General features: G+C 46.1%; 2 protein-coding genes across 2 annotated transcripts in view; both read right to left on the reverse strand.

Annotated features, from left to right (window-relative positions):
• Positions 1-4696, reverse strand: part of LOC119344747 (cytochrome P450 71A1-like) — a 10932-nt gene extending 6236 nt beyond the window's left edge. Inside the window, exon 1 of the mRNA XM_037615108.1 lies at positions 3979-4696. Within this exon, the coding sequence (XP_037471005.1) occupies positions 3979-4629 (651 nt within the window). The 5' untranslated portion in view covers positions 4630-4696. The remainder of the gene's footprint in view (positions 1-3978) is intronic.
• Positions 4697-5474: 778 nt separating this feature from the next.
• Positions 5475-9593, reverse strand: LOC119344761 (probable magnesium transporter NIPA4). The gene is made up of 9 exons (XM_037615115.1): positions 9072-9593; positions 8194-8250; positions 8005-8095; positions 7746-7906; positions 7479-7606; positions 7221-7358; positions 6970-7062; positions 6085-6190; positions 5475-5980 (listed from the first exon to the last, which is right to left on the reverse strand). Exons 1-9 carry the CDS (start codon positions 9235-9237, stop codon positions 5772-5774), a joined length of 1149 nt encoding a protein of 382 aa, XP_037471012.1. The 5' UTR covers positions 9238-9593; the 3' UTR covers positions 5475-5771.
• Positions 9594-19313: the final 9720 nt, after the last annotated feature.

The following is a 19313-nucleotide window of genomic DNA, read 5'->3' on the forward strand; positions in this document are numbered from 1 at the left end:
TTGACGTTTGGCGGCAAGGAAATCTCCGGTGCTCTAGCTCTACAACATCACCGGTGTTGCATACGGTGGTCGACAATGTCAACGACTGCTGCATACGATGGCCAGCGTGGAGCATAGCCAGTGTTGTGATGGAGCATCACGGGGGTCGCCGGTGTTGCAATGGACCACTGTCTCGGCGTCGTCAGTGTTGCAATGGAGCATCGTCAGGTTGCCGGTGCTATGATTTGCATCGTCGGGGCCAGGGGGGTGCTGAGATGGAGCATTTGTCGTGCCGCGGGGTGCTGCGCAGCCAAGAACAAGCAATCTGGCAAACGGACAATGTTGTTCAGGGAGGAGGCTATTGCCGAGGGGTGGGGGCTGCTGCTGCGACGACCAAGCACTGCCACCAAAGGATGTCACAAGCAGAAGTAGAGCGCAATACAAGGTCGGGAGGAGGGGGGTTGATGTCGGGTAGGACGAGGAATACATGCTGCGAGCATGCGACCAAACAACCCAATGCGCCTAATCGAATTGGTAGGTGGCCAGTCAGCTGATCTTTCTGCCGGGATGACGCCTAGCAGTTGCCTTAATTAATTAATATACGGGGTGATGTTAATATCAGATTTGGAGTTTCAGCATTGCCTTCGGGAAGCAAACACTTTGGGACATCTGGTAGCTAGACATGTGTATGATTCCCAGCTAGTTCTGTTGTGGGAGGATGAACCCCCTAATTTCATTTTACCGCATGTAATCAAAGATGTAAGGGCCACGCTAGGCGTCGGCCGGCGGATAACTAGAAAACATCCGCCGCCTAGCTGGCTGTTGGATGGACGCGGGGATGTCCATCCGATATACCCATCCACGAGCGCCATCTCCCTTTTCCAACAAAAGCGGTGTTGCAGAACAAGCCCCGCAATAGGATGCTTGTTGCAAAACATCGGAACCGCTATTTATCTTCCTGAAACACGGTTTGTGTTGCGGAACTTTTTTGCAAATGAGGTCTTGTTGCAATTTTTTTTACAACAGAAGTTTGTTGGAAAAAGATTGTCTTCACTTTTTTGCAACATAGCTTATGTTTCGGGAGAAAGTTCTGCAACATTGGTGTTGTTGCAGAAAAATTTAAGGGGAGCCACGAGGAGTCAGGGGCACATGTCAAGTGGTACACGTGTAGAACGAGTGACCAGGGGTTGTGTTGCAGATTTTTTTTTATCTTCATCTTTTTGTAAGAAAATTGATGTTGTGGAAGGAATTTTGCAACATGGGTGATGTTGTAGAAATTTTTACAACATAGGTCCAGTTGTAGATTTTTTTTTCAACAAAAGGTCTTGTTACATTTTTCCTTGCAATAGAGGTCTTGTCGCATAAATTTTTGTGACAAAAGTCTTGTTACGGAAGTCAGGAAATTTGCAGAAATGTTTCGCAACAAAGGTTTTGTGGCAGAATTATTCTGCAACAGGGGTCTTGTTGCACAATTTTAGAGTCTTTTTACAACCGATGTCCGTGCCAGCCGAGACCTTACAACTGTTCCCAGATTGAGAGGAGAGCGATAGGATTATGATGTTTCTGGGGAAGGAAAGGTGGACAACAGGCGGGGCCAAATGGACACGTGGTAGACGACGGAGGCGGTTGACGTATGGGAGCAATCCGCCGATGGATCATTTCCCAAGATGTAAGAGCATCTCCAGCCGTTGCGCCCCCTCCCCCCAGGAGGAATAAAAATCGCCGCCTGGTGGCGAGCCGGCAGCAAAATCGGCTCTGGGGGCGGTTGGGCACCTAACCGTCGTCCCCAGCTCACCCCCACGCGCCGATGTCGGCCCATTATTCGGCCCACTTTCGTCAAAAATGGTTCGATATCGGCGCGAATCAGCCCATTATTCGGCCCACTTTCGTCAAAAATGGCCCGATATCAGGGCGAATCAGCCCATATTCGGCGTATTTCGGCGTGAATTCTCCATGAATAATTTTTTGGCTCCATAGTTCATCACAGAAAATCAATAGAAATCAAATAGTTCAACAACAAATAGTTCAATACAAATTATATAGTTCAACAAATAAAAACTCATATTTCACACGTCGTTCCTGGTGTCGCCCTTGAGCCTCCATAGGTGCTCCACCAGATCGTGTTGCAGTTGTTGATGCACCTGTGGGTCTCGGATCTCCTGACGCATATTGAGGTAGGCAGTCCAGGTTGCCGGTAGCTGGTGATCAACTTGGGCAAAAGGACCCTGCCTGTAGTATGGTTCAGTGTCAAACACTGGCTCTTCTTGCTTGCTTTCAATGATCCTGTTGTGCAAGATGACACAGCAAGTCATGATCTCCCATATTTGATCTTCCGACCAGGTCTGAGCAAGGTACCGGACAACAGCAAATCGAGATTGGAGCACACCAAATGCCCGCTCGACATCCTTCCTGCAAGCCTCCTGAACCTTCGTAAAGAAGGACTTCTTGCCTCCTGGCACAGCGTTTGAGATAGTCTTCAAAAATGTCGACCATCTCAGATAGATGTCATCAGCTAGGTAGTACCCCTTGTTGTACTACCGCCCATTGACCTCGAAGTTCACTGGAGGAGAATGACCTTCAACAAGCTTGGCAAAGACAGGGGAGCACTGGAGGACGTTGATGTCATTGTGAGTTCCTGGCATCCCAAAGAAAGAGTGTCAAATCCAGAGGTCTTGTGTGGCCACTGCCTCAAGCACCACACTGCAACCGCCTTTGGTGCCTTTGTACAACCCCTGCCAAGCAAATGGACAGCTCTTTCATTTCCAATGCATGGAGTCGATGCTTCCAAGCATCCCAGGAAATCCTCTTGTTGCATTCTATGCTAGGATCCGAGCAGTGTCTTCACCATTCGGTGATCGCAAGTATTGTGGTCCAAACACTGCCACCACTGCCCTGCAGAACTTGTAGAAACACTCAATGGTCGTGGACTCGACCATGAGCCAATAGTTCTCGAGTGAATCACCGGGAGCTCCGTATGCAAGCATCCTCATAGCTGTCGTGCACTTCTGGATTGAGGTGAATCCAAGTGTGCCGGTGCAATCCTTCTTGCACTTGAAGTAGTTGTCGAACTCCCGGATGGAATTCACACTCCTGAGGAAAAGCTTTCGGCTCATCCGATAACAGCGCCGAAATGTTTTCTCGCCGGGCAATGGAGCATCGGCGAAGTAGTTGGAGTAGAGCATGCAATAGCCTTTCAGACGATGCCGGTTCTTTGATTTCACCCGCCCCGGTGCCGAGCCACCTCGCCGCGGCTTCTCATTGCTCGCGAGCAGGCCGACGAGGGGCGGCGAGCACCATGAGATGCTCCTGCTCCTGGATGTCGGCTTCGGCTTCCTCCTCCAGCAACGCCGCGAGCGCCTCCTCATCGTCCGAGTCCATCGTCGGGACGGGCAGACAAATCGCCAAACACCTTGCGGGCGAGGTGGGCGCACACCCGTCGGTGTACAGCCCCTGCGCGGCCGAAACGCCGAAAAAATCACCCGGACGGCGGTGGAGAGGCTGCCTCAACGAAACCTCTTCTCTTTTCCAGCGGGGAATGGCCTATCTAGCTGTGGTGGGTGGTGGGCGACGCCGGGATCGGCAGGGTGGCGGCCGAGCGCGGGGGGTCGGAGGCGAATCTGGACGGTCGGCTTTGACTTTTCGCCTGACAGTCTGGCCCCAGGTGCGCTTTTTCCTTGCGCCAGAGCCCCCGAGCGCCCTCAATGCGCCGGGTTCAATCGCCGGGCCCAAATAGGGGCCGAGCCGGCGGAATTCGGCGTCTTGGGGCGCGACTAGGGCGTTTTTTGAGCGCCGGCGCGTAAAAAATCGCGGGGAGGAGGGAGGGCCTATTGGTGGCGCGGTTGGAGATGCTCTAAACTTTTCGATCTTGAAATAAAATGCCAATAGGCTTGCCCCTCAAAAGAAAAATATGGGGTGATGTTTTTTAAAATGAAATATAAATACTCGCTGCAAAAATAAAAATTGTAATAAATACGAACGGTGGAACGACAACTGACATACCGCCAAGAGCGACTTGATGATGTCCCTGCTCAGCTCGAACCCGTCCTGCCCGTGCCCGTCCTCCCGCAGCGCCAGCAGCACGTCCACGAAGTCCTCCTCCATGCCGGCACCGCTCCTCTCCCCCTCGTGTTCCGCGACCACCTTCTCCAGCAGCTCGTCCCACCGCCTGAAGTTCCTCCAGGCCCTCGCGCCGCCGCCGGACAGCAGCGCGTCCGCCCACGCCAGCGCCGGGAAGTAGTCCCCGACGCAGAACCCGCCGAGCAGCGCCGTGTTCTCCTCGATCAGCTCCCTGAACAGCTCGCTCCTCCCTCCTTCTTCCTCTCTCGGCAGCCTAGTCCCGGAGACCACCCGGCAGATCACGTCGTTCGCGAACCGGTACAGCGCCCCGCTCACGTCGACCACGGCGGCGGCGGAAGAAGAAGAAGAAGCGTGGTCGGCGACGGCCTGGACCAGGGCGGCCACCTCCCGCTCTCGCATGGCGCCGTGGCGGTGCGACCGGGCGGCGCTGAGGACGTGCTCGGAGCAGAGCCGGCGGACGTGGCGCCAGTGCTCGCCGTGGGGCGCGAAGACGAGGTCGCGGAAGCCGTAGGTGAGGATCTCGGCGGTGCGGAAGTAGGGGCGCGTGGCGAAGGCGTGGTCGTGCGCGCGCATGAGCTCGGCGGCCGCGGCCGGGGAGGAGGCGACCAGCGCGGGGACCTGGCCGAGGCGGAGCCGCAGCAGGTGGGGCGCGCCGTGGGCCGCGGCGAGCGCGCGCAGGGCGCGGTGAGGGAGCGCGCCCACCTGGTGCAGGTTGCCGATGACGGGCAGGCCCCGGGGAGCCGGAGGGAGGCGCCGCGCATCGACCCCGCCGTCCTTCTTCCCGAGGTAGAGGAGGCCGGCGAGGAGGAAGGGGAGAAGCAGGAGCAGCGCGGCGAGCTCCATGGATGGTGTTTGACCCTTTCGAGTTCTGGAAGCTCCGTGTTACTGCCGGTGGCGGCCGGCGGCGGTCAACGTCGCCTTCGCTTTCGGGAGTTGCTTGCTCCTAGGTTTGCAATGACCTTGGAATCCCATTTGTATATGCATCTTCTTTTGGAGCTCTCGCACGGAGGATAGACCATGGACATTGTCGCCATTCGGAGGTGACTGAGAGTGAGAGTTGACTGACATCTAGTGATTCATAATGGATTAACAAATGTACGAGAGTAATCAATTGTTTAACGTCAAAGGTGCGTCATCTGATGATGATAGGCCGACTACGTTGACAAGAACGACAATCCGAACATGTGCCCATGAGAACTCCTAAGGAATTCTTATGCGTTCCGGGAAGGTTTAGCAATCTCAAAAAAAAAAAGCAATCCCATTTGGATCTGCAATGATGCAGCTGTAGGGTTCTACACATATGTGCTTCTTGCTAGACATATTTTGCTCTTGCATTTAGTCATGCTTCTGAACGAACTACTGTATGTGAAAGAATACAGCGGTTCCAGACAACGACCTCTGTGGCTCACTGCGGTGTGTTCAAAAAAAAATTCCCCACAAAATGGAAAAAAGAAAAGGCATGTTCAAAACTTGGGTCCTTGGCCATTCTAATTATCTTGCCCAGAGACGTATATATAGTATAACTGATGTAAGCCCCAAACTTCTGTACCAAAGTCTCAACAATTACAAGGGGCGCCGAGCCGTTTTACCTTCCCAGTCCTACAGTCAAAACCTAAGGAGTTCTATCCGGGGAAAGAATGGAGATTCTTCCCTTCCCAGGTATAATGCATTGAGGCACCATGATTTGACCAACGTTGCCTTCAAGCGTCTCATGGTCATGATGTCGAGCGGAACGATTCTGTGCCCCTCGATGATGACCTGAGTGGAATGCCATCGGCGGCAGACCTGAGAGGAATTCCCTCGGTGCCCCTGGGTGACCTGAGAGGGATGCCATCAGCAGCAGACCTGAGAGGAATTCCTTCAGATTCATATGCATCCTCATCCGCGTGTTTAGGAATTCGGATAGGCAAATTCGGTTGGAGACCTGTCATGCCAACAAGGGATAATAAGAAATTACACATAGGTGTCATTTCAAGTAAAAGAAGAGGATGTTTAAAAAGGTCAGGAAGGGAGGAAATGCAGCCATACCATCCACCATGTCTTTTGTCTTGTGAAGCAGAAACGTCCCAGAAAGTATAGTAACGAAACCACACATTTCCGTGACAATTTGAGTCGGATTTTGACGATCCCAGTCCTGCATGCAGTTATAGTGAAACTAATAAATGATCCGCAGCATTTTCGGTGCAATGCAATAATGGATCGACTGATGCATCACTTGACAATCAGCTTAGCGGATAGAAGATGTGAAGTGTTATTATAATTCAGAAAATTATCATCATTTAATAGATATTTCTAAATCGTGTTGTCAGACATTCATAATTTATCCTATTTTGTCCTGTTGACATAACCACCTCATCCTCATAATGAAGGCAGGATTCCATGAGCATTGCAACTATAGTCCTGGCTCTTGACAACATAAGCTTACTAATTTGAGAATTTTCGTACACAATAATAGTCCGTCTAACCCTTACTATGAGTGGTCTGGTTCAAAGCCCTTACTATAACTGAATTTGGATATCAATAAGCCAGGCAACACCACAGCTAACAGGTTTACTGTAAAACAATCAGTCAGGTAAACTTGAGTGATTGTTGTAATAATGGCTGCAAGGTTTACTGTGGCAAGACCAAAACCTGAGTGGCTGAGTGTTCTAGGAAACACAAAGATTGCAAGATTATGGATAGAATATTTTGACACGTGGTACAAAGAATAACTCGGAATTACTTCAATGCATACTAGTGCTAGAAGCTAACTCACTAAAGTACAGATTGACATCTAGCATATTTACTGCACATTCCCAAAATAACCAAGATCCCTGGATCGTTTTATTTAGTCAATATGGTTGTAAGACGGAAAGTAAAGCAAAGCTTGCTGACAATTACGTAAACAAGTATATGGAGATCCAAAGCCGTTACCTTGAACATTATTACACTAGCCAAAATGGTCAACGAAGTAAACATTGTATAATAAATGGGTGAAACAACTGCAGTATTGAATGTGTCAAGGGCCTGCAGAAGTAAACAATACCAAGCTGAATGTAATGTATAACATAATACACACATATAAGATATCAACATAGCAAAAATGTTCTTCAGTCTATGTTACGTATGGAAATTATTCTCTTAGAACACCCATAACTTCCAACGAACATAAACATCGATCATACCTTGTTAAGATAGTTCATCTGTGTTACTATGCATGCAACCACAACAAGTGTGAAGAACCATGTTTGTGGATAGACTAGCTGGTTCATCCCTGAAAACGTCAGCTTCAAGGCTATCCCAAGAGCTTTGACACTCATGACCTGCCAAACCAAGCAGAATAGACAGACATTAGAATCATAACTTGAGGAGAGTTTTTTTTCTACCAACTATCTAAGGATTAAGTGAATACAAAACAAAAATTCATGAGGTGAAAAGCATACCGACAGAGACCCAAAAAGAGAACAGATACCAATATACACCATAATATGTGTCTGACCATACTGTGGGACAAAATGGAATATGAGCACGAAAGCTGCTGTGAGCACAATGGCTGCATAAAGTAGAAATCCTGCGACATAGAAGTTTAAGCCTTAGTATTGTTGATAAATAGTACTCCCTAGTGTCGTGGGAGTAACATACTGAAATGTCAACATGACGTCAATAATTATTCACAGTACTATGCAAGCGTATAGAATGCAGAATAAAACCTGGTTCAGTAGCAAGATCCCATACTTCTGCCACAGACTCAATTTCACGTTCTGCAGGGGCATGTAGCACAATTGTTGTCGAACCCACAACACAAAGAACACATCCGAGTACACCAAATATGTGCAGCTTCTCCCGCAAAATGATACGTGCAAGAACAGCACTGTAAGAGAACGAGCTAAAAGTATCAGAACTACTGAAATATAAGCAATACAAGATTTCAGTGTATCAGTTGTAAATCATATTAAATTTAGTCCGTACCTAATAATTATGCTAAGTGCGCCAAGTGGAGTGACCAAGATAGCAGGGGCAAAAGCGTATGCAGCAAAGTTAGCGATTTCCCCAACAACCACTGGAAATTGTACATGGTTAGTGCCACCACATACAGTAATGGAAGGAAAAGACTGTCGGAACCAAACGTCTATCCACTGTATCAAAGGAAATACCTACTTGTTATCAGTCCTATCCACCACAGTGGCTCAAGCAGGTAAGAGTAGCCACCAACACCTGTTCAAATCAACAAAGTAAGCATAAACACTGGAAAAGGTTGAAATGTAACTGGAATGACAGAAGCAACATTTTCAGCACGACATTTGCACGATACACCACAGATGAAACAAGGAAAATTTAACCTATGATCATCAACATATGCTGAATTTTATCATTGTTACTTTTTAAGAGAAAATATATACAGTGAAAGTTTAAGGGAACCAAGCTAACAGAAGGGAGTCTATTGCATGCATTTTCCTGGTGTAACAAATATGCTTCAAGTTTAAAGGACAACAAGCTAACAGTAGTCTATTACATACATTTTCCCGGTGCAACAAATAACATGAGTAAGTGAGAATTCATCTCCCTTGTACAGTCAATGATTGTCACATTTCCGAGACATCCATGCTGAATGTGACATTAAAGGTGCGGGAGCAAGGAAGAAATGCAAGGTACATCGAGCCATCAGCCCATCACCACCGTGTCATCTGTTGTGCTAATCATTGATATTGGTGGAACAACATCAAGCAAAGCTCAGGAACGTCTCAATCGGAGCTCAACAACCAGCGCGATCCCCAATGCGCTCGCTGCTCCAAAGTCCTACCTATCTATCCAGGGTCCAGCACAGGCCCCCACCGACAGCGAAAGCGAGATCCGAATCTCGCGCGGCTCCGCGCAGATCTAGGCTAGGGAGCCAGCAGCGCGGCGAGGCGGCGGCGGCACAGGGAAGGCACCGCGCTGTTCGCCGGGCAGCGTGAAACGACACGGGGGCGTGCGGGGCAGAGAGAGAGGGGGGACAAGGAGGTGGGGTGGGGTGGGGTGGGAGAGACGAGACGCACCTGCGCGGACGCCGGAGGCGCCGGCCTTCTTGAGGCCCTTCTTCTTGACGATGAAGCTGGCCCCGATGAAGAGGCTGGAGGAGACCGCCAGCAGCAGGCCCTTGATGTTGTCCGCCGACATCCCGGTGTAGGACACCACCCAGCTCCCCAGCCGCTCCCCGCGCATCTCGGAAAGCCCGCCGCCGGCGGCGGCACCACAAGCCCCTCCCTAGCCGCTCCCCCTCCTCCTCCTGCGGCGGCGGCCGCGCATGCGAGATCTGGAGAGGCAGCTGCCCGGTCGGTGGGACTGGGATGGCTTGGCTTTTCGCCGCTGTGCTGCTGCTCGGCTGCTTCGGGCCTCTGTGAGCTCTAAACGGGGGAGGGGAGGGGAGGGGAAGGTATCGCGCGCGGGCGGGCGGCAGAGGCCGCGGGACAAAAACCACCAAAAGACTGCGGCGACGACGTCGTCGAGAAGGAAGCGGGGGACGGAGAGGGGAACGGGCAGGCGGTCAGTCAGCCAGTCCAGGAGGGGGCCGTGCGTGGCTCGTGCCGTGCGAGTTACTCGGTATTTTGTCCGCTGCTGGCTGCTGCTGTGGTTGTGGCTGGCAGCGGCTGACGGGTGTGCGCCGCACGGCGTTTCTTCTCTCTTGGGGCCAAAACGCGACGGATTTCGCAGCTTCTGCTCTGCTGCCCGGACGGACGGACGGACACGCGGACGCGGCCCATTTCGCTGTGCTAGGAGAGTACGTACTTCGCATGATTGACTTGCGCAGTGGACGTGAGGTTGGTTTGTGACGGCCCTAGTGCGGTTTGCTTTTCAGAGCAAAACACTTTCTTTGGTGCAACGGCGTACCGCAATTTTTTTCTTTTTTTTTTTTGAGAAAGAGGCGTACCGCAAATAGTTTGGTGACGCGCGTCCTGTCATATCTTGATTTGATCTGACAGGTGTTTTTGTGCACCAAGAGACATCCAACAGCAAATTGGGTTGGCGTCGAGGTCGAGGGATTTTTCGATCGTATTTTTACTTCTCGACTGGTGATTATTTATGTAAAGAGTATGCAAGGCGCAGTTAGGTCTCTGTTTGAATCCAACAAAATGTTGCTGCGCACTTGTTCCTTTGGAACTGCAGCATCTTGGGTTTTTCTTAAGAGAAGAAGGGTTTTTCCCCTTTCGATTTCCATTACGCCTCGGTCGGCACAAGAGGTTTGGAGGGGTTTTGAGGATATTTTTCTCGCGTGGCCCAAAAACCCACAAAACCTCGAGGCCCCATTTGGTACGCGAGGTTTCCTCGGCCCATCCGCTCCGATCCCCTTCGGTCCTCTCGTTTTCACGCGATTTAGAACCCTCGCCTCCTACTTCGTGGAAGCACAGGCACACGCACAAAGCGAGACCGCCCGCACAGGTACAAAGGGAGACGGCGCCCCTCCTCCACGCCAGTCGGAGACTTCGCCCTCCCCTACCGCGCCACCCCCTACCGTCCCCTTTCCCCCCTACCACCCCTCTCTCCCCGTTTTGTTCACATCTGGTTCCTCAAGACGGCGGCCGGAGGCGACATGCCTGGTCCGGAAGCTAGATGTTGCCGGAGAATCCTTGCCTTCCTGTTGTCCAGACGACCCCAAAGCTAGACCTAGCTTGTTCCATCTTTTGTCTTCGTTTTGATTCGATCCCCGGCGAGCCCTAGACTGGGTCGATCCATCTTCTTTTAGTTGCTAGTGTTTTTTGCTTTTTATTTAATCCTGGTGGTTGAGTTCTTGATCCATGGATGGTCTTAATCTGTGTGTGGTTGAGTTCTTGATCCATGGGTCGTTGAGTTGTATTTATCTGCCTGACGCGTGTGCATGTTTTGATTGAACAGAATGTAGTCTGGGTGTGCAACAGATGTAGCTAACTCATCAGTACATGCATGTAGTATGGGTGTTTTGACTGAACATACTGTCCAAGTTTACTGTAGAATTTAGAAATAATACTCATACATTTTTTTGGACAAATATGCTTGAACCAGATTGATTTCTTGTTAGTACTAAATATGCTTGAACCAGATTGCTTGAGATTGTTTTTACTAAATATGCTTGAACCAGATTCATCTCTTGTTAATATGCTTGAACCAGGTTTTGCACCGTTCATTCTGGAAATTATTTTTACTGAATATATCCTTGAACCAGATTGCGTGGTTATGACGGTTTAGAGGACATTTTTTTGTCATGAAATGTGTTATCATATCGTTACCCTACGTTTGATTCATGCTGATTATGTAATACTGACACTCTGCTATAATTTCAATTTGATAGGAAGATGCCCTACAAACAGAATGTTCAACTTGGTTGTAACTCATGTTCTGTAGGAAGTGAAAGATTGGATTTTTAACTGTTTTGCACCATGTCATCTCTATATGGCAAACCCTGTCAACCAAATGCATTTTTTATACAAAGGGGATTTTGGTTGGAGGGGGATTGGGGAATCAAGGGGATTGGGTGGAAGGGAGGGGTTCACCAAATCCTCCCAAAACCTCTCGAATACTCCTCTACCAAACAAAGCCTTAAGGGAAACTGAACATTCAAGCTACAAGCACCAATCCTAACCAAACTGCCAAACATCTCACCCCCTACTCACCAGTAGGAGAGGGGGAGCAAAACACATTGCGAGTCTTACAGGTTTTCGGCAACATAAACGGGAGCATGAACCCAAAAGAAAGCACATGACGGCACTAAAACACTACCACTACTACTAGAGAAGAGGCACGTCGTCTTCTATAGTCAACATCAGACAAGAACTTCAAGTCCTCACCCTTCCAGTCGTGGCACATTGTACCTCCACCCTTGTGAAGCTTTATACACGTCACTTGCTACATGCTCTTGTAGCTTTGTTCCTAGCTCCAACACCTTTTTGTTTTGCTCATTTGTCTGCAAAATAGACCAAGCCATTATCCAATAGGTTATCAACTTAATCATATTCATTGGATCATTATACATTTAGTTATAAAAAATAATCCCATTCTTACATTTTCAGATAGTCCAGAACATTGCAGCCACTCCAATCAGGGCTAATTTCTTATCCGCCTTTCTAAAGGTTTTGATCCATCTCCCCAAGCAATCTTCAATCGAAGAGGGGATAGATCTCAACCCAAAAGTGCATTTAAGTAAGCTTCAAATTAGTGAAGCAGCAGAACAAGGGGAAAATAGATGATTGACAGTTTCATCTTTACCACACAACATACATTTTGTTGGCCCTTTCCAACTCCTTTTCAAAAGTGAATCTTTGGTTAGAATACTTTTCCTATTAACCAACCACAAGAATACTTTAATCTTAGCAAGTATTTTTACCTTCCAAAGGAATTTTTATGGGAAATTGCAGTTCTCAGTAATCATTTTTTCTGTGTATAAAGATTTGACTGGGAATTGTTTATCCCTTGTCAAAACCCATTTTACCCTGTCTTTACCACTTCCCATATCAGTTTCTTCACATCTGTCTTTAAGATTGTTCCACGGCTCTAGGGTCCCCCCAGTAAGGTCCTTCTAAACCTAAAACCCATCCATCCTTTAAGAATAGCCTCAGCTGTTGTAATATCATGGTCAAAACATAAATCATACAGCCTAGGGTACTCATCTTTTAAAGCTTTGTCGTCTATCCATACATCTTCCCAGAATCTAGTGTTTTTCTCATCTCCTAGTTTTTTCTTAGCATATCTATAAAAGACATTTTTCACTTTCAGCAAACTAGACCAGAACAGGGAATCTCCATTCCTTTGTTAACTCTGGAAATGCAGCAATCGGGTATATATTTTCCCAACAGGGCTGATTGCCAAAGCCCCTCTTCAGTTTCCATTTTTGAAAACTATTTAAATAATTAAAAAAGCTTTGTTCATGATATTTAGGTTAAGAATTCCCAACCCTCCAAAATCTTTGGGAAGGCAACACTGCTTCCAGTTAACTAAATGATATTTCTTCTTACCTTCATCTTCTTGCCAAACTATCTAGCCCTGGAAAAAAATCTGTTTTTTTCATTATGCCTACTGGCATAGGATAAAAGATGACATATATAGAGGTATATTGGTCAAACAAGCTTGGACCAAGGCGATCCTCTGAGCAATAGATCCTAGAAGTCCCCCTGCCAACAACGACATCTTTTCTCAATTTTCTCAACCACCCCTTTCCAATGTTTGTTTCTGATACTAATTTCAGAGATAGGCATACCCATATATTTCATAGGCATTTCTCCCATCTTATAAGTAAAAAAATCTGATATATTTCCTTCTTATCATCAACTTTCCCAAACAACAGGAGTTTGCTTTTATGAAAATTAATTTTCAGCTTTGACATTTGCTCAAAAGCACAAAGAACGAATTTAAGTTTTTTTGCACATTCAACATCATCTTGTAACAAAAAAATGGTGTTATTAGCATATTGCAACATATTAATCCCTTTAGTGACATTGTTTCCTAACACACCTTTAACTACATCATTATCTCTAGCGTTGTTCACAATGATAGCAAGAGCATCAGCTGCCAAATCAAATAGTAAGGGGGACATAACATCTCCCTCTCTAAGCCCTTTAAAGGTTTTGAAATAAGGACTAGTTTTATCATTAACTTCGACCCCTAATTGTCCACATCTCATGGTCATCATCACCCAATCACACCATTTATCAGGGAACCCCTTAAGTATTAGCATTTTCATTACAAAAGGCCACTTAATTTGGTCATATGCTTTTCCAAAATCAACCTTAAAACTCAATGCACTTTGATTCTTGACATGAATAGAGTTTAAGGCTACATGCAAAATAACCACTCCCTCCATGATGTATCTCCCCATCACAAAAGTTGTTTGGGTAGGAGAAATCACTGGGGACACACATCTACTTAATCTATTCATGACCACTTTAGTAATAACTTTAGAGCTAACATTTAAAAACAAATGGGCCTGAATTTCTGAATTTGTTTAGCATCGGCAATTTTAGGGACCAAACTAATAATGCCATAGTTTAATATAGAAATGTCCAGTTTTCCTTTGGTAAAATCATCAATCAAAGATTTCAAGTCCCACTTGACTAGATCCCAAAAATCCTGATAAAAATCTATAGGAAAACCATCAGGGCATGGGCTTTTGTTTCTTTCCATACCAAACACTACATCTTTCATTTCTTGGAGAAAAAAAAGGTTCGGTGAGTTTTTAAGTATCTTCTTCAAAAATCTTTGGTAGATTCTGATCAGTTAAAGTAATGTTGATCACATAAGGATGCCCGAAGAGGTTTTTATAAAAGTCAGTAATGTGCTTCATCACTTATTCCTCCCCCTATATAACCCCTTCTTTTTCCTCTAAAGATGTGATCATATTATTCCTCCTTCTTCCATTTACTTTAGCATGGTAATATCTAGTATTTTCATCTCCATCAGTAATTTCCTTGTCCATATATCTTTGGAGCCACTTGACTTATTGTTTCAGGAGTCTATTCAATTGTTCTCTAAGTTCTTTCTGCTGCTGTCTATCACAAGCAGTAAGCCCTTGTCTCTCTGCCATCTTATCTATCCTGTCAAGTTTTTCAATAAGCTAAATTTTTTATTTTCCTCTACCAAGCATCTACTCCCTCCGTCCCATAATATAAGAACATTTTTTACACTACACTAGTGCCAAAATGTTCTTATATTATGGGACAGAGGGAGTACCTTCGTATTTCAACCTTTGGTCTTCTTCCTCAACTTCCTAAACCTATTTTTCCATCTCTCCAAATTGTCCCCTCTGTCAGGAGCATTCCAAATTTTATAAACAAAATTCCTAAAACCTTCTCTCATATTCCAATAGTTTTCAAATCAAAATATGGGTTCACTCTTACTATGTTCCCCAGAATCAATGAATAGAGGGGCACAGTTAGAGATTTCCCTAGCAAAAGCTTGTACAGTAGCAAGAGGATACTTTTCTTCCCATGCAGGGCAACACAAGACTCTATCCAGGAGACGTGTGTGGCACGTAGAGTCTTGTGTGGCACGTGTCGTGTGAGATACTTGGCATTTGTCCGCTGCCGCTATTGTATGGCTGGCAACGGCTGACCGATGTGCGCCACAAGGCATTTCTTAGGGCCAAAACACGGCGTATTTCATAGTTTCTGCTACCCGGACGGACGGACGGACACGTGGTCCATTTCACTATACTACGAGTACTTTGTGTTGGGAAACGTTGCATGGAAAACAAAAAAAATTCTACGCACACGCAAGATCTATCAAGGAGATGCATATCAACAAGGGGAGAATCTGTCTATGTACCCTCATAGAACATAAGCGGAAGCGTTTCACGATGCGGTTGATGTGGTCAAACTTCTTCGTGCTTCAACTGATCAAGTACCGAACGCACGACATCTCCGCGTTCTGCACATGTTCAGCTCGGTGACGTCCCTCACCTTCTTGATCCAGCAAGACATCGAGGTAGTAGATGAGTTCCGTCAGCACGGCATGGTGATGGTGAAAGCACAAGTGCTCCCTGGGTGATTTTGGTAATTAATGTCAACATATCTCTTGTTGGACTATTACTCTTACCTAGTATGTTTCATATAAGCTCAACAATGGAGTGGCATGGACTAGAGGATGTGGAACCCCTTCAAGATGCTAAGGACAAAGAATTGGCTCAAGCTCAAAGCACAAGACTCTACATTTTACTTTTAGTGATCCAAGATCACATTGAGTCCATAGGAAAGCCAATACTATTAAGAGGGGATGAGGTGTTGCTTAATGGCTTGCTTGCTCAAAGTGCTTAGTGATATGCTCCAAAGCCCTCAACTACTTTCTCACATCCACATATGTCCCAAACCAAAAGTCAAACTCGGCCCCACCGAAACTTTCTATCCGGTGCCACCAAGTTCAGTTGACATAGCCACTGCCAGAAACCCTAATCAAGTAGGTCTCACCAATGGGATCTCGGTATCACTGATATGGGCTTGCAAACTCTCTGTTTCCTATTGTAATAATTTCGATCCCACCGAGATATGCAATCGGTCCCACGGAGTTTCCCTGGCCAACTCTCTGTTTCTACCCAAATCAGTCCCACCGAGTTTGTGTAATCGGTCAAACCGAGTTGAGGCTTTACCCTAACCCTAGCACATCGGTCCTACCGAGTGGATCATATTGGTCCCACCGAAATGCCTAATGGTCACATTATGAACTAAATCGGTCTAACCGAGTTTCACGATTCGATCCCACCGAGTTTGGTAAATTATGTGTAATGGTTAGATTTTGTGTGGAGGCTATATATACCCCTCCACCCACTCTTCATTCATGGAGAGAGCCATCAGAACATACCTACACTTCCAACATACATTTTCTAAGAGAGAACCATCTACACTTGTGTTGAGGTCAAGATATTCCATTCCTACCACATAAATCTTGATCTCTAGCCTTCCCCAAGTTGCTTTCCACTCAAATCTTCTTTCTACCAAATACAAATCATGTTAGAGAGAGTTGAGTGTTGGGGAGACTATCATTTGAAGCACAAGAGCAAGGAGTTCATCATCAACACACCATCTATTACCTCTTGGAGAGTGGTGTCTCCTAGATTGGTTAGGTGTCACTTGGGAGCCTCCGTCAAGATTGTGGAGTTGAACCAAGGAGTTTGTAAGGGCAAGGAGATCTCCTACTTCGTGAAGATCTACCCGAGTGAGGCAAGTCCTTCGTGGGCGATGGCCATGGTGGCATAGACAAGGTTGCTTCTTCGTGGATCCTTCGTGGGTGGAGCCCTCCGTGGACTAGCGCAACCATTACCCTTCATGGGTTGAAGTCTCCATCAACGTGGATGTGTGATAGCACCACCTATCGGAACCACGGATAAAAAATCTCCGTGTCTCCAAATTGCGTCTGCACACTCCAATCCCATCCCTTTACATTCTTGCAATTTGCATGCTTTACTTTCCGCTGCTCATATTTTCTTGCCATGCTTGCTTGATATGTATTGTGAATGTTAAAACTTGTGCCAAAACTCCACTTCAACTTAAAGATGTATGATAGCACCACCTATCGGAACCACGGATAAAAAATCTCCGTGTCTCCAAATTGCGTTTGCACACTCCAATCCCATCCCTTTACATTCTTGCAATTTGCATGCTTTACTTTCCGCTGCTCATATTTTCTTGCCATGCTTGCTTGATATGTATTGTGAATGTTAAAACTTGTGCAAAAACTCCACTTCAACTTAAAGAGATTAAAAACTGCAACTTTTCTTACTTAGAGTCTATTTAGCCCCCCTCTAGACACCTCTTCTCGATCCTTTCAATTGGTATCAGAGCTTTGGTCTCCATTGCTTTGGTTTAAACACCATTGGAGGAAGATGGATGAGTCTACTTTGGGGAGTCTTAGACATAGAGTGCCTATACTTGATGGAGAGTATTTTCATGAGTGGAAAAATGAGATGCTTCTGATTTTCAATGAACATCATTTGAACAAGTACATTACTAGCCCTTGTGCACCTCATGTTGATCCTATGCATCCTACCCTTGATGAGTCAATTGACATGATTCGCAATCTTAGAACTATTGATCTTATCACTAGAGGTTTGCATAGAAACTTGATAGGTTGCTTGCCTACTCTTAAGTGTGCTTACACCATATGGAAATTTCTTGAGGAACGTTTACTAAATTATTCCTTGCAAAATCTAGATGAAATTCTCCATAAGTCTATTGCCTTGAGTAAGATGAACTCCAATGATCCTAAGTTTGGTGATTGTCTATTTGAGCTTACAAATCTTATGCATGCCAAAGGAGATGTTGGAATTATTAGCAATATTATTTCTGAAGCTATTAGAATTCATAAAGAGGATCATTGTCAAACTCATTCTAATGAATCACCCTCTCTAGGAATTGATCCATCACATGACGATGTTGAACATGGATACTATGATGAGGATGATGATAGTGACTTTGATCTTGATGATGCAATGAGACACTTTGGTCTTATGGCAAATCTTCGGGGATACATGGCAGGAGGAAAGGAATGGGTTCTTGATAGTGGATGTACCGATCACATGACCGGAGATAAAGATATGTTTCGTGAGCTTGCTAAAAACGACGACCCTCGAAAGTATGTCACTTTTGGTGACAACTCAAAGGATAAGGTGGTTGGCCTCGGTAAGGTGGCCATCTCACATGATAGCTCCATACAAAATGTCATGCTCGTTGAATCTCTTGGCTATAATCTGCTTTCTGTTTCTAGACTAGCTGACTTTGGTTTCAATGTCCTATTTACCAAAGTAGATTGCCAAGTGTTTCGTAGAGATAATCATAAAATGGTCTTTACCGGTATACGTAGAGGTGATCTTTACATTGTTGATTTCACTAAAAAGGCTCAACCTAGAACTTGCTTAATTGCTAAATCCTCTAAAGGTTGGTTGTGGCATAGACGGTTAGGTCATGTGGGCATGCGAAACCTTGACAAGATTATTAAAGGTAATCATATCCTCGGCGTTAACGATGTCATATTTGATAAGGATAGACTTTGCAGTGCTTGTCAAGTAGGTAAACAGGTTGGAGGAAGGCATCCTGTGAAGAACATCATGACCACAAGAAGGCCGCTCGAGCTACTTCACATGGATCTTTTCGGTCCCAACACTTACAAAAGTCTCGATGGAAATTCTTTTGGTCTAGTTATAGTTGATGATTTTTCAAGATTTACGTGGGTGTTCTTTCTCAATGATAAATCACAGGTCCAAAAGATCTTCAAAAACTTCGCTAGGAAGGCCCAAAATCAATTTGAAGTGAAGATCAAGAAGGTTCGCAGCGACAACGGAATGGAGTTCAAGAACGCAAATGTGGACACCTTTCTTGACGAAGAAGGGATTTCATATGAGTTCTCGGCTACGTACACACCTCAACAAAATGGAGTTGTTGAGAGGAAGAACCGGACGCTCATCGAAATGGCGAGAACGATGCTTGATGAGTACAAGACGCCGAAGCACTTTTGGGCGGAAGCGGTTGAGACAGCTTGTCATGCAACAAATCGCTTGTATCTTCACAAGCTACTCGGCAAAACGGCATACGAGCTCCTCACCGGTAACAAACCCCAAGTTGGATACTTTTGAGTATTCGGCTCAAAGTGCTACATTCTTGATAAGCATAATCGTTCTAAATTTGCTCCTAAATCTCATGAAGGTTTCCTACTTGGTTATGGCTCAAACTCTCACACTTACCGTGTCTACAATAATTTCACCCGAAAGGTTGAAGAGACGGTAGATGTGAAGTTTGATGAATCTAACGGCTCGCAAGTAGAGAAATTGCCAATTGATGTAGGAGACA

The sequence above is a fragment of the Triticum dicoccoides genome, chromosome 1B (assembly GCF_002162155.2).
Source record: "Triticum dicoccoides isolate Atlit2015 ecotype Zavitan chromosome 1B, WEW_v2.0, whole genome shotgun sequence".
Lineage (NCBI taxonomy): Eukaryota > Viridiplantae > Streptophyta > Magnoliopsida > Poales > Poaceae > Triticum > Triticum dicoccoides.